Source organism: Bombyx mandarina, chromosome 25 (assembly GCF_030267445.1).
Source record: "Bombyx mandarina strain Sakado chromosome 25, ASM3026744v2".
NCBI classification, from domain to species: Eukaryota; Metazoa; Arthropoda; class Insecta; order Lepidoptera; family Bombycidae; genus Bombyx; species Bombyx mandarina.
Genome location: NC_143231.1, coordinates 2,474,406 through 2,487,991, shown reverse-complemented (window position 1 = coordinate 2,487,991; position 13,586 = coordinate 2,474,406). Strand labels below are relative to the sequence as shown.

At 36.3% G+C, this 13,586-nt stretch overlaps 1 protein-coding gene across 1 annotated transcript; it reads right to left on the bottom strand.

The window, feature by feature from the left end:
* Positions 1 to 3,475: 3,475 nt before the first annotated feature.
* Positions 3,476 to 11,811, bottom strand: LOC114243940 (dynein regulatory complex subunit 11). Its single transcript, XM_028175597.2, has 11 exons — positions 11,478 to 11,811; positions 10,889 to 11,112; positions 10,301 to 10,514; positions 9,613 to 9,838; positions 8,895 to 9,087; positions 7,952 to 8,165; positions 7,535 to 7,838; positions 6,972 to 7,247; positions 6,557 to 6,781; positions 5,772 to 5,899; positions 3,476 to 3,647 (listed from the first exon to the last, which is right to left on the bottom strand). Exons 1-11 carry the CDS (start codon positions 11,787 to 11,789, stop codon positions 3,537 to 3,539), a joined length of 2,427 nt encoding a protein of 808 aa, XP_028031398.2. The 5' UTR covers positions 11,790 to 11,811; the 3' UTR covers positions 3,476 to 3,536.
* Between the last annotated feature and the right edge of the window lie 1,775 nt (positions 11,812 to 13,586).

Here is a 13,586-nt window from a genome sequence, read left to right as displayed (position 1 = left end):
CAGAACGATAGGCTCGATCGCTAATCTATACTAATATTATAAAGAGGAAAGATTTGTTTGTTTGTTTGTACTGAATAGGCTCCGAAACTACTGGACCAATTTGAAAAATTCTTTCACTGTTTGGAAGCTACACTATTCCCGAGTGACATAGGCTATATATAATTTTTTTTTTTAAAAATAGGTATCCTTACTAAAACTTGTTGTGACTATACTGAGACCTTAGAACTATATCTCAAGGTGTGTGGCGCATTTACGTTATAGATGTCTATGGGCTCCAGTAACCACTTAACACCAGGTGGGCTGTGAGCTCGTCCACACAACTAAGCAATAAAAAAAAAAAAAAAATCAAATAATGTAACCCAAGGTGTAAAAAAATTACCTAAAATATTCTTTACGTCGCGTGCCTTGCGTAAACTATTGACGATAGAATAAAATAATGCACTACGACTTTGTAGAACACATTATTATTTACAAAAAGTGTCGCGACAGCATTTGTCTAACTATTATAGTTATGCCGCAAAAAGTACTATTTAAAAAAAAAACCTCAAATATCGTTGAAATTTTCGTTAAAGACCCTAGCGGAGCCGGAGCGGACTGTTTGTATTGAATAAACAAGCAATCAAAAGTCTGGGGGGGTTAATGTTATTAATTCCTGAATACGCCCCTGTACCGAAACCTAGCCTACGTTGTTTATCCGATCAACGAATAGGCTCTAAACGGTCCGTAAAAGCAGTTACGGTAATGATTCTTTAATGGACGTTGGGGTACCCTGTTTCGACTTGTAAAGGTCTAAAGGTGAGTATTAAGGGAATTCTCTGGTGTTGTTTCAATTACTTTCTTATATTCTTGTGATGGAGTCTATCAGAGTAACATACTCCTTTAGTCTCACAGCACGCATAGCCAAGAGTTTATTGCACATCCACTTCCTATAAAACCCTTTTTTTAAAGGGTGCAAGTTTGCAACAGTAAAATGTAAATAAAGTTAAATAATCGTTTGCAGCTAAAATGTTTGACGTCAGAAGCAAACAAACCTCACAAAAAAAAAACATGAGAATGCACAAAATGAATCCTGGTACGCAAAAAATATTGGTCAAGAATATCCCGTGGATAAAGATTAGAGTTCAGTATAAAATATTAGTATCGGCTTGTAACCAAGATGCTGTTTCCGCGATTGGCGAAAAGGCTTGCTTCTCCCGCCCCACTCTATGAAATAGCGTACCCATGTTCCAATATTAACAATTTCGGGAATCGCAAACGATCTCACAGCTCACTTAGTGGCAAGTGTTTTAAGCAATATTAACAAACACAAACAAGTGGATCCGCTTACGACGTATACACTTGCCAGAACTATAGTATTTTTACGCTTAGCTTCCAAGCTTACGTCCGATTTCTGTGGTATTAGTGGTGCCTGGATTTCCTTAAAGGTTTGATATTTTTTTTCTATTTTTAATATGCAGCATAAATCAAACAAAAGTGTAAAAGAATTGAGAATCCAGAAAATTCTAGAACAATAACAATTGCAATTGGACTTTTCGTCTACCTAGCAAAGAGGGTGTCTGTCTGTTGTATGAACATCTTCTCTGTTAGTATTTTGCTTATTGGTACAGCATCTATCGCCTTATAACGGTACCCTAAAAATCGAGTTCCACTATTTTTGTACCTCTTACAAAGAGGGAACTTCACAAAGGGAAAACTGAAAATCTCTGTAAGAGTACCTTTGTGTGTGCAAAGTAATGTGTTTTATTTTCATAGTCGACGTTTTTTGTAGGCTTCGTAGTAATATACTAATTGAATATGCATATTTAAAATTTGATTTATTAATAGATTTTTATTAGCTTTATCAAACAAAAGCTATCATAATAATATGAACTCTCAGTTAACGTGAAGATGTATTATGACGTAATGATCGAAGTTAATCGCTGTCATAACTCCAACTGGAATGCAGGATTGCTTCGTTGTATAAAGAATCAGACCTGCAGTACAGTTCTGCCAGGGATTCCAGCATACCTTACTAATAAGCTCTTCTAATGTATTTCAATAATTGCAGATAGAGAAATGAACATAACTCAACGACTGAAAAGAGCGTTCGATCGGATATTACCCGACTATAATTCCCTCTATATCTGATTCTCGTGTGAAAGGACAGGTGTGAATTTTTGCAGACCTCTCCAGGCACCCCTTTTTACAAAGAAGAAACTCTTTGTCTGTACAATGAGCGACGAAATAAAATTAAATCGGGTTTCGGAATATTTCCAGACCAACAAGGCAATCAAAAGAGACCCTTGAACAGAAGTCGTTGAACGATTTTGAAGTCGTCGTGGCCTAAAGGATAAGACGTCCGGTGCATTCGTATTGAGCGTTGCACCGGTGTTCGAATCCCAGGCGGGTACCAATTTTTCTAATGAAATACGTACTCAATAAATTCACGATTGACTTCCACGGTGAAGGAATAATACACATCGTGTAATAAAAATAAAACCCGCTAAATTATAATTTGCGTAATTACTGGTGGTAGGACCTCGTGTGAGTCCGCACGGGTAGGTACCACCACCCCGCCTATTTCTGCCGTGAAACAGTAATGCGTTTTGGGTTTGAAGGATGGGGCAGCCGTTGTAACTATACTTGAGACCTTAGAACTTATCTCAAGTTGGGTGGCGCATTTACGTCGTAGATATCTATGGGCTTCAGTAATCACTTAAGACTAGGTGGGCTGTGAGCTCGTTCACCCATTTAAGCAATAAAAAAAAGATTTTTTTGATAAATAGAAGCATCGTGTTTGACCGAGAAATTCAAGTTGCTTCTTTTGCCTCTGGCTTACTTTGGCTCTAGAATTATTTCTCCTCAGATTTTGGCACTGTATGTCTATCTTCAATTTAGATTAGAAAAGATTTCACTGTGGCAGCATCTTTGACTGTGCCTTTAACATCATTATGGTCCATCAGTGACATTGATCACTACTGATTGGTCGTCTACCTTTGTTTTAAGTAATAGTTTTCCGATTCGTCTCGTCAATCAATGCTTTGAGTTATTACTCAATAATGCGGCATATTGTATTCACTTGTGAATTTGCTTTAAATTAATATTCCTCATTATTTTAGTGTTTATAATAAATACTAAATAGGTATTGGTAAATAGAAAAATAGCATATCTGTTTTTCGACAATCCACGGCGCATAAGTTTCGACTACAAAGTACTTTTATACGCGATTCTCTAAGGGAATTTCCCTTTTTGCGAATCTCGAATTTTAATGTTCGGCTCGTGAATGACTGAGTTTTAAATTCTTTAAGTACCTCTCTTAACTGTCTATTTGTTTGATACTTTTTGTACGAGACCGTTGCCGTTTTGATTTACGATCTCAAAACTTAAGAAGTATAAAAATAAAGCTCATATTTGTTTATGTTACATAAATTTATACGTCTCTTTAAACAATACATGTTGATAATGACAAAACGAACGCATTAAAAATATACTCGTACTGCCTTCGATACTTCTGTATATAGCTTTTATTTCTTCTGCCTATGACAAGATCTCGTGGTCTACTTGGCAGCAGCTTCTGCCTCCTGTTGCAGTTCTTGGAGTCTCTGCAGGGCTTTCTGTTTTCTTCTTTCCAAAGGCGTTTTAAACATCCAAGCCTCTGCTAGAGCATCCTGATTGAAAATATTGAAATTAATTTAATTAAAAGTGTGAAAGTTAATGCAAATTTTAGAGTATGCTTGTGGGAAGGCTTAAACGACAAGCGACAAACATCAGAAGGTTGCGTGTTCAAATCGCGTCGGGGTCACCAGTGTGGGAAGGCTTAACGACGAAGTTTTGAAGTCGTCGTGGCCTAAAGGATAAGACGTCCGGTGCATTCGTATATAGCGATGCAACGATGCTCGAATCCCGCAGGCGGGTACCAATTTTTCTAATGAAATACGTACTTAAAAATTGTTCACGATTGACTTCCACGGTGAAGGAATAACATCATGTAATAAAAATCAAACCCGCAAAATTATAATTTGCGTAATTACTGGTGGTAGGACCCCTTGTGAGTCCGCACGGGTAGGTACCACCGCCCCACCTATTTCTGCCGTGAAGCAGAATGCGTTTCGGTTTGAAGGGTGGGGCAGCCGTTGTAACTATACTGAGACCTTAGAACTTATATCTCAAGGTGCGTGGTGCGTCTACGTTGTAGATGTCTATGGGTTCCAGTAACCACTTAACACCAGGTGGGCTGTGAGCTCGTCCACAGGTCTAGGCAATAAAAAAAAAGAAAGGAAAGATCTTTCACAGAGCGGGTGTGATATTTGCTCGGTAGACCGACGGTCCGAATGTTGTTGTTCGGAACTTGTATATATGCAAGCTTAACTTGAAAATGTCGTAAACGAGATTCAGGCATCTGTCAAATATCTTGTCTGTATGATGGCTACCCGCTGCATGCTCTTAGTCCCACAGATAGCCATTACTCTGTATTTTTCTATCAGAAAGCTTTCCAATTTGTAGAACAGGGTCACCGTTCAACACTCCACCACAATATGGTAAAGGGTTTTAGAATTATTTTATATTAGATAGACCGTATGCTCTTCTGCCCATTTTTGGCGAAAAAAATTTAAGCTTGGACCTCAAGTAGATGATCACTAACACGGTTGACATATCAACGGGCGATGTCATTACGTAACTGTAGAAGCAAAGGCTTTCCAACAAATAGACATCCACACAGACCTATTCTCATTGACCTCGTAACTTGTCATCTTCGAGGTCATAAGTGACAAAAGACTAGGCTCGAAATCACGACGACACTGTCGGAACTATGATGACGTCACAAAGGCGCTCTTTTGTGTATCTTACAAGGGGCATGTGATTATTTTTCTCATCAATATCGTATTCTGAATTTGGAGATTTTTTTTATTTTTATTATACATTCCAGTCGCGGGTCTAGGCAATAAAAAATCGCACTCGTAATTTTAATAGGTACTAAATTCATGTAAATAATATGTACTTGAAATAGCTGTTTCAAGCCTTTACAGTATAGTCCACATTATCTTTAAGGTTAGGTGAAATAGGACAAATGCATTTTGATGCTACTAGATTTAAAGAACAAGAATTGCAGACAGATTACGAAATTTAAGCGATGATTGCTTAAATGAGGCTTGAGTGGACGAGCTTACGAGCATATCGAAACCCATAAACATGTACAGCGTAAATTCTGCTATGGATAGCAGCATTTAAGGTTTGGTGGACCTTAAGACATGAGTTCCAAGTCTCATTTCTGTAGTACGGGTCTCTTACACCTTAAATCAGATTACTGCTTTGCGACATGTATGTGAGTTTGCATGTTACGCTTTCATGTCTTAACTAAAGAAAGGCGTACCAAAAAACTAACTATTCGGGATAATTTTCTTTCAAACGAATCCTTTGTCGAAGATAGCAATAATTCAATTTGAAAGAGTTCATATCACCTATCCGTCCAGGTGTAACTGAAATAGCCCCTTAGGCTACTAGCGAATAGGTAGGGAATAAAAGGAAACGCCCGTTTAGGCCTTCGTGTTTAACGTATTAGTTATCTAGCGTATTGGTGGAAACTATGCTGTCCATTTATAGATTGCATTCCGATTTGAAAGGTGAGATACTATTATAAAATAAGATTCAGACTTCATGTGCATATTGAATTAGTGCAAAACTAATCACATCCTGACGTATAGGCCCATGCTTTACTGCCAGGAAGTTCAATGAGATATTTCCTGTACTAAGACCGCTTGAAGCTGTATTTGAACAAGAAAAAAATCAATTACATGTTCAACATAGACCGGTTCTCTGAAACTCAATTGTACAGCAATTTCTCGGGCGGTCAAAGCACGTACTCGGAGTTGTAGCCGTCGCTTCGTAGTTAGAACTTCATCTAGTACTGACAGAAGTGTACCTTTGATAGCAAAAAAAGTGTCATTAAACATGGAGCTGCTCAAAACTGGTGCGAAATCAACGCTACCACCCCTCTTAAAGCATATATTTGAAGTCTCGATTCTATTGTGTTCCGAGCATTTGACATTCCAAGCCAGAAATGCAAAGGCCGGTGGTACTTTACCTATTCAGAAACACACAGTATACACTTTTTTTTTCGGGAACCATATGCATGATCCTTCCCCGCCAAGGGTGCGCGCGGGGTATGTGGGTCTTGACGGTTCGCAGATAGTATGAGCGGACCGCGGGCCTGTTTTTGGTACCTTACGCACCAAATGACTCGTCTTGCACTCTCTCACCTGACGTGCAATCTCCGCCCGAGGTCAGAACCCGGGCAGAGTACGGGGCTTTTGCAGGCAATACGAGGTCTACCAGGCTCACGACCCCACCTCAAGAACGCCTAACCGATTAATTTTCAAGGCCTTAGTCGACGACCAACGGCATCGGTCGCCTTGACACCTTCCCGATTAACGCCATCATCCCAAAGATATCTTTAGAATCGCAAAACCCAGATTATCGTGATCTGTAACCTCGGATGTTTTGATGTGCAAAAAAATAATTAATACCGTGACGGTTTTTTTAAGGGCACCCTCGGAAATCAACAACAATAAACACGTACCAATAGTATAAGAGTCAGAAATCCTGGATAAACATGAAACTTCTAATCTGGGAGATAGTGCACCAGCTCTATGCAGTTTTGTTTTCCACATTAAGGATATGCTTCCGTAGTCAGCCCTAGGAATCTGTATCACTTTCTGGTAGCATTGGAATAGTAATTTTTGTTCAGCGTCCCATGGAGTCCTAGAAGTTCCAATGAATAACACTCTATCTTCCGGACATATCCCTAAACAGAAAAATAAAAGATGATAAAATAAAAAATATTGAAACCAAATTAAAGACATTAGGCGTGTTAAGGGTTAATATTTATTGTTATAAAAATGTACTGAAACACTAATCTGATTTTATATTAACGGAAAAAGTTTACAAAATAAAAGAATTTGCTGACAAAAGAAAATATCAAATTTGATACTAACCCTTTATAATTTTTACTAAATCCTTCTTTAATCTTTTCGGATCAGTCTTATCAGTTTTAGGTATTTTCTTTACAAATGGCTTCTCAGCTTCGTCCATCCAAATAACAGATGGCTGTAACAATCTGGACACCTTCATAACTAAATGGATCAACATGATCAATCCTGATTTACCAGGATATTTCCCAACTATATTGGCTGGAGTTAGATCAAAAAGTGTTCCTCCAACTTCACTGCAAATTGCTTTGAGTAACAATTTCTTTCCACTACCTGCTGGTCCTGCAATATTAATGTACTAGTAAGTTTGACTGGTCTCTTAAATAGCAAACTTTATATAGTGTAAAATAAATGTGAATGGTGTAAATAACAAAATTAGTTTAGTGACGACGACTTATCTATACTATCTGTATTCGACAGCATGCAATACATAACCTTATTCATAACATTAATATAGTTATTCAATAATATCTTATTTATATATTATGTATAAGTTATATTTTACATAGACATAAAATAAATAGATTTATGAATGAACTGCAATACAAAATTAATTTTACGTGTCTTACCAGTTAATAGAACAGATCGTACTAACGGGGCCTGACTCCTTACTTGTTCTGAACCCAATGGTAGTATACAATATTCTTTGATCAGCTGTCTTATATCTCCAAGACATGGTGTCGCTTCTTTTCCTTCATTTCTCCATTCGCCGCCAACGTAGCACTTTTCTCCCAAATAATCATCAATTTTAACTATTGGATAGGGTTTTATTATACCATTCATGACTAACTCTTCGAAAAGCGATTCAGTCGTTCTGTCTGGTGTTAAATCTTTTTCTTTTTTCTTCTTACTCTTCTTACCTCCACGCCGTACCTAAAAAGTTATGCTTAATTAGTAATAGCCTCATTATGAAATTTACTTCAAATATCTAAGTTAAAAGATGCCAGTTAGAAATATGTACTATAATCTTAAATACACTCTATAACCTTTTTCTGTGGTTTCTTAGACTTCTTTCCTTTGTGTGCTCTATCTTTATCGAAAGCTGCCTGTAATAGTTCCAATTCACTTCTCATCATCTCATCCACTACATTTCGTATCTCATGCTCTATTTTCACCATCTTTTCTCTTTCTATCATGTCTTTATAGTATCGCTCGTGAGGATTATCAGCATCATCTTTGAACTTCCAGATGTCTTCGAATCTGTGCAGCGAAGTTGAAACTCTTAATAGAAAATTTAAGAAAAATTTAATAATAAAATTTTATACTTGTCGTATGGCTTTACAACCAAATATAATCAATTTAAAATATAATCAACCAATATATCCCTTTCGCATCATTAATTTCTCATACTAGGTCATTCGTAGTATTACGGATTATTATAATAACACAATTTACATTATCCAATTTTTTTAGCAGAAATGCTTTAGGTATATTTTCAAAATTTAGGTCAAGTCATTCGATAATAATATATGTTGGTATATGCTACTGATAGTTTTTTGGACAAAAACGTATGATAAGATTAAGCTCGCCTTTATACATTTTGATGAACTTGGCTTTTTTTAAAAGACAAATAAATATTATTGTCTCGTATCTAGTTTTAAAATCACAAATAGATAAAATCTTTAATTCAACATTTAAATTTATTCGATTTTTTTATTGTTTACATGGGTGGACGAGCTAACAGCCCACCTGGTGTTAAGTGGTTACTGGAGCCCATAGACATCTACAACGCAAATGTGCCACCCACCTTGAGATATAAGTTCAAAGATCTCAGTACAGCTACGACGGCTGCCCCACCCTTCAAACTGAAACGCATTACTGCTTCACGGCAAAAATAGGCGGGATGGTGGTACCTACCCGTGCGGACTCACAAGAGGTCCTACTACCAGTAATAAATAGATACTATCTAATAATAAAAAAGCACCATACTCTTCATTCGCATTTGTTATTTCCTGCAAGAAGGCAGAGCTCCGGCACTTGTACATTTGTAAATCATCAACCTCGTCTTTATTCTTGCTCTCTTCTGCCTTGCTGTTCTTCTTGTCTTTACTTTCTTTGCTTCTCTTCGATTCTTTTGACGAGACAGGAGATGATTTGCTTAAATCACTATCAACACCAGTACCTGTAGCACATTTTTTTTTATTGCTCAAATGGGTGGACGAGCTCACAGCCCACCTGGTGTTAAGTGGTTATTGGAGCCCATAGACATCTTCAACGCAAATGTGCCACCCACCTTGAGATATAAGTTCAAAGATCTCAGTACAGTTACAACGGCTGCCCCACCCTTCAAACTGAAACGCATTACTGCTTCACGGCAGAAATAGGCGGGGTGTGGTACCTACCCGCGCGGACTCACAAGAGGTCCTACCACCAGTATATAAATCAATAAATATTGGTGCAACATATTGAGACTAGCACAAAAACGCTGCAAACTTTCTCATCCTCAATGAATTCAAAGTTTCTTTATTTAATCACCTCTTATTTTATTCCAATTACCATTTCGGTAGTCATGCAAACTTACAATCGACTAACAAAATCGACTGATATTATGCTCTGAGTTTTTTGATGTTTGTTTTAAATGTTAAAACGCATACAGGTTAAAATTAAAACAAAAACAATGTTCTCATTTAAGTTTGCTCATGCATACCTTGTCGGCTATACATAGTTCTACTACCACCGGCATCTTCAGAAGGAAACTCCGGAAACCTTCCAGTTCTATCGTAGTATTCCCTAATCCAACGCCTTAGTTCGTCTCCTATTTGCTCATTAATCTTTACACCATTTTGAATACGGAGGTGGTCTTCAATTTTCTCTAAGGCCTCTTGATACTCTTTCTCCCTTTGGATTTGTAGCTGACGACGGAAGTCTTTGACCTGAAATGTTCAAAATATCTTATGCACAAATATATCTGCACTGGAAATATCTTATGCACAAACATTTCTGTTCATAATGTACAGCATTTAAATATATAACAATTGTTAATGTATTTGAGAATCATTTAGTGACTTTTCTAGCAAAGTTTTTAATGCACTTTTGATGTAATAAAAATTTCATCATTAATAATCATAAAAGATTTAGATTTAAAATAGCTCTGATGATATTTTATAAAACTGTGCTATGCCAAAACTTTTTTAATGTCCTAACTAATATTTTAATGTCCTGTTTGACTTATTTTCTCTATTTTGTTGTAACTTATTAATTAATCAGACAACGTCCAATAGTTTTCAAGATCTGAAATCAATTTTAAAATCAGCTTATGTGCTACTACTTACTACCTTCTGACTATTTTCAATATGGTTTATCTATATGGCTAAAATTTATCATGTCAAGAGTACCTCTTCAGCTTTTTTGATTTCCATTGACTCCATATATGTGGGAAGGTCCATTCCTATCAGTAGCTGCTCGGCTCTCTTTCTCCTTTTAGTTTCCCGCCTTGCTATAAATCCTCTCCAAACTTTTTGAATAGATGTTGCTGCAGCCGGTGTCATTTCTCCTTTTTGGTCTCGTCCTTTTTCTTTCAGTAGACGGATTTCTTTCATAAATTGTCCTCTAAATGTAAGAAAAGACATAGTAGATTCTTAAACAATAAAATAAATGGTTTTAAAAATATATAGGTATGGTCCATATTGTTGGGAACGGTTTGATCAAGAATGCTGTAGGCATTGAAAAAAGTTTGAAGCTGTCAAAGGAATAGAAAAATAAACTCATTTTCCCTTTGACCCCATATCGCAAACTATGAAAACGAAAATCTTTACATTTATAAAAATACACATTATAATTCATTTTTTAATCGTTATTTCGTTGAACTTCAATCTCATAGAGATATAATAATTATATTTTTCTGTTATAATATTGCCCGATTTAAGAACCAGAGTGCAGTTTAATAAGAGAATCACAAAGCAAATGGCAGAACTAGAAATAACCTTAGCCTTCCCTGTCTGGCTCGTTCATGGCTTTGTATAATTAGCACCGCTTGCTGCTCGGTTAGTACTAAAGGTTTTTGCTTTTCTGGCTCATGTCCAAGCTTTCTTAGCGTTTCTTCTATAAATCCTCTTCTGCTTTTGATTTCTTCTTCTCTTTCTCTTACGAAATATTGTGGAATACACGGTTCTGCTTCGTATGGCGTCACTTGCAATTTTTTGAGTGCCTTTAATAAACAAATAAAATATATCGCAAACAAAATCGCACGATTGCCACACGGCAGCAGTGGGCAGAGCTTTAGTGACAAAATATGCAGGCTTACAACGTACCCAAACACCATAAATGCCGGTAAGTAATCTTATTGAAATTGGTGTAGGTTAGGAAAACATTGCTGCATATTAATAAATTCCTTAGTCACTTATACGATACGCATGAAAAGATATGAGACATGGTACTATTCTTCACCGATACCATAGTGATATCTAGTAATGCTGCATTAAAAATATCTGCCCATTTTAATATATTAATACTTTATCATGAGAAATAAAACAAGAACATTCTGCAGCACTATAGAAAGAAAGAAATATTTACCTCGTCATCATCAAAAGTAAAATCACTGAGATGCAACTCCACAAGGTCATGCTTTATTTCTATCAGCCTTCCTAAGCATGACTCCAGTAGCCTCTTCACAATTAAGCGCTTTTGTGGCTGCAGAATCTGGTCGTATACCGCATCCAGCCTTGAAAGCAATATTGTGTATCTAACTCTTAGTTCAAGGAGAAGCGGTTGGAGCGTTGATCTTTCAGCTACACCGGATTCGAAAAGCGCTTCGTCAACTTGAGTGGCCTCACCGATTAGCTCCGATGTTTCGCAGAGAAGGTCGTTGTAGGTTTTGTTGGCCATCTTTTATTATATTAATAACCTTGCACTTATTCTGTGAAAATCTATGGTGTTTAGAATAAACTATGTCTTAGTATTCATTGCATGCAGTAAATGTTTATTATGCATAATAATTAATTTACTTAAAGCTAACTACAGCTCCCACCGTTTCTTAAATTGTTTCTCAATTACTTAATAATACTTTTACAATTTGATCTCGAGCTTAATATTTTCTTTGTGCTATTTCCGACAGTTCGAATAGTTATGACTAAGTTATTATTTAATGATATTTTCAAAAAAAGCTTGACCAAAGAAACGTAAGAGTACTATTACCTATACTACGAATTCCTTCTTCTTAGAATAGACTTATTTCAAAATTTGATTTGCTCATTTGTTATATATGTCGGACGTAGTGTATGAGATATGTCTGTTTCATTTATATTTCTTTAACATAGTAGTTTCAGGTTAAATAGTGTTCAAGCTACACAATCGGCAAATACAGTATCATTTAAATTGCAGAAAATTTCATTTTCAAATTACATTTCAGTAAAATGTAGTTAATTCGCGTACAGAGTTACTTCCAAAAATATTAGTCGTTTTATTCGAAATGTAAGTTTAAACATAGAGTAACAAACACTGTACTAATAAATTTGGACATCAAAACAAACAAAAGAAAAAAAAATAAAACAAAAATACAGAACACGTATTATTAAATTAACACATTGTATTCTTTCACAATCACTTCCAAAACATTAACTTACCTCAAAAGTGAGTATTTTTTGGCGCACCTTCACGTGGTGGTACCGATAAATAATGTTTCTGCTTTTATCGAACAAACTCTCACCGGTTTGGCTGTTGCTATCGACATTGTCATGGTTGGATAAACTTATTTTAAATGCGCACAGAAGCGCACAGCTCAAATCCCGACTGTAGTGGTTGAGTTTTTGTTGTTTGTTAACAAATATAATTTTTTTTTGCAGATTTATGTTTATGACTTTTTTTGTATTGCTTTGATTTAGAGACGAGCTCACTGCCGACCTGGTGGTTAGTGGTTACTGAAGCCGATAGACATCTACAACGTAAATGCGCCATCCACCTTGAGATATAAGTTCTAAGGTCTCAGTATAGTTACAACGGCTACCCTACCCTTCGAAGCGAAACGCATTACTGCTTCACGGCTGCTGTGGGAAGTTCATATCAAGGTTTTTTTTTTCGCTGGAAGTTGCATGGCCCTACGTTTTAGCACTCTACGGTGTATGTGGAAGAAAGTTGAAACTTCCTACCCTACCTGTTCTTATATGGTTCTATCATGGATTTTAGGGGATGCGTCAATCATTACCCAATACTTTGACCGTTGGTATCGTATTTGTAATATCCATCTTGGAACACGAGGCTGAATGCTTAATTGTAATATTTCTGACCGTCTTTAAACCGGACAACGCGACTAAAAATGGTTGGTGTTGAAAATAGTCGGTATATTGACGATATGATGGTATTTGCTGATCTAGCACACAACGTCACAACAGTTGTCAGTAAGCACACGAAACTCAGTTCAGTTAATCTGGATGAAAGAAATCACTTAAACATGAAAAACACAAAAGAATTATAAGCATAATAATACAGCATGTTCGGTTTTTATTTTATATTTTAAAGGTTCACATAAAAACGTAATTCCAACAATAATACTTTCTCGATATAAACATTAAAGCTTTACATATTCTTACGATTGAGGATGTGAAATCATAAAATCTTTTCTATATAACATTGTAGATGATTGGTCATCGCGGATTATAGAATGTAATAGCGTGTTGTAATATATAA

Bases quoted from the DNA above. Each gene is read 5' to 3' on its own strand.
- LOC114243940 (XM_028175597.2), bottom strand. From the start codon at position 11,789: ATGGCCAACAAAACCTACAACGACCTTCTCTGCGAAACATCGGAGCTA. The intron at 10,515-10,888 runs GTTATTTCTAGT...TCTTACATTTAG, and splicing joins GCCAGACAGGGAAGGCTAAG to AGGACAATTTATGAAAGAAA. The intron at 8,166-8,894 runs GTATGGTGCTTT...TTCGCTGCACAG, and splicing joins ATAACAAATGCGAATGAAGA to ATTCGAAGACATCTGGAAGT.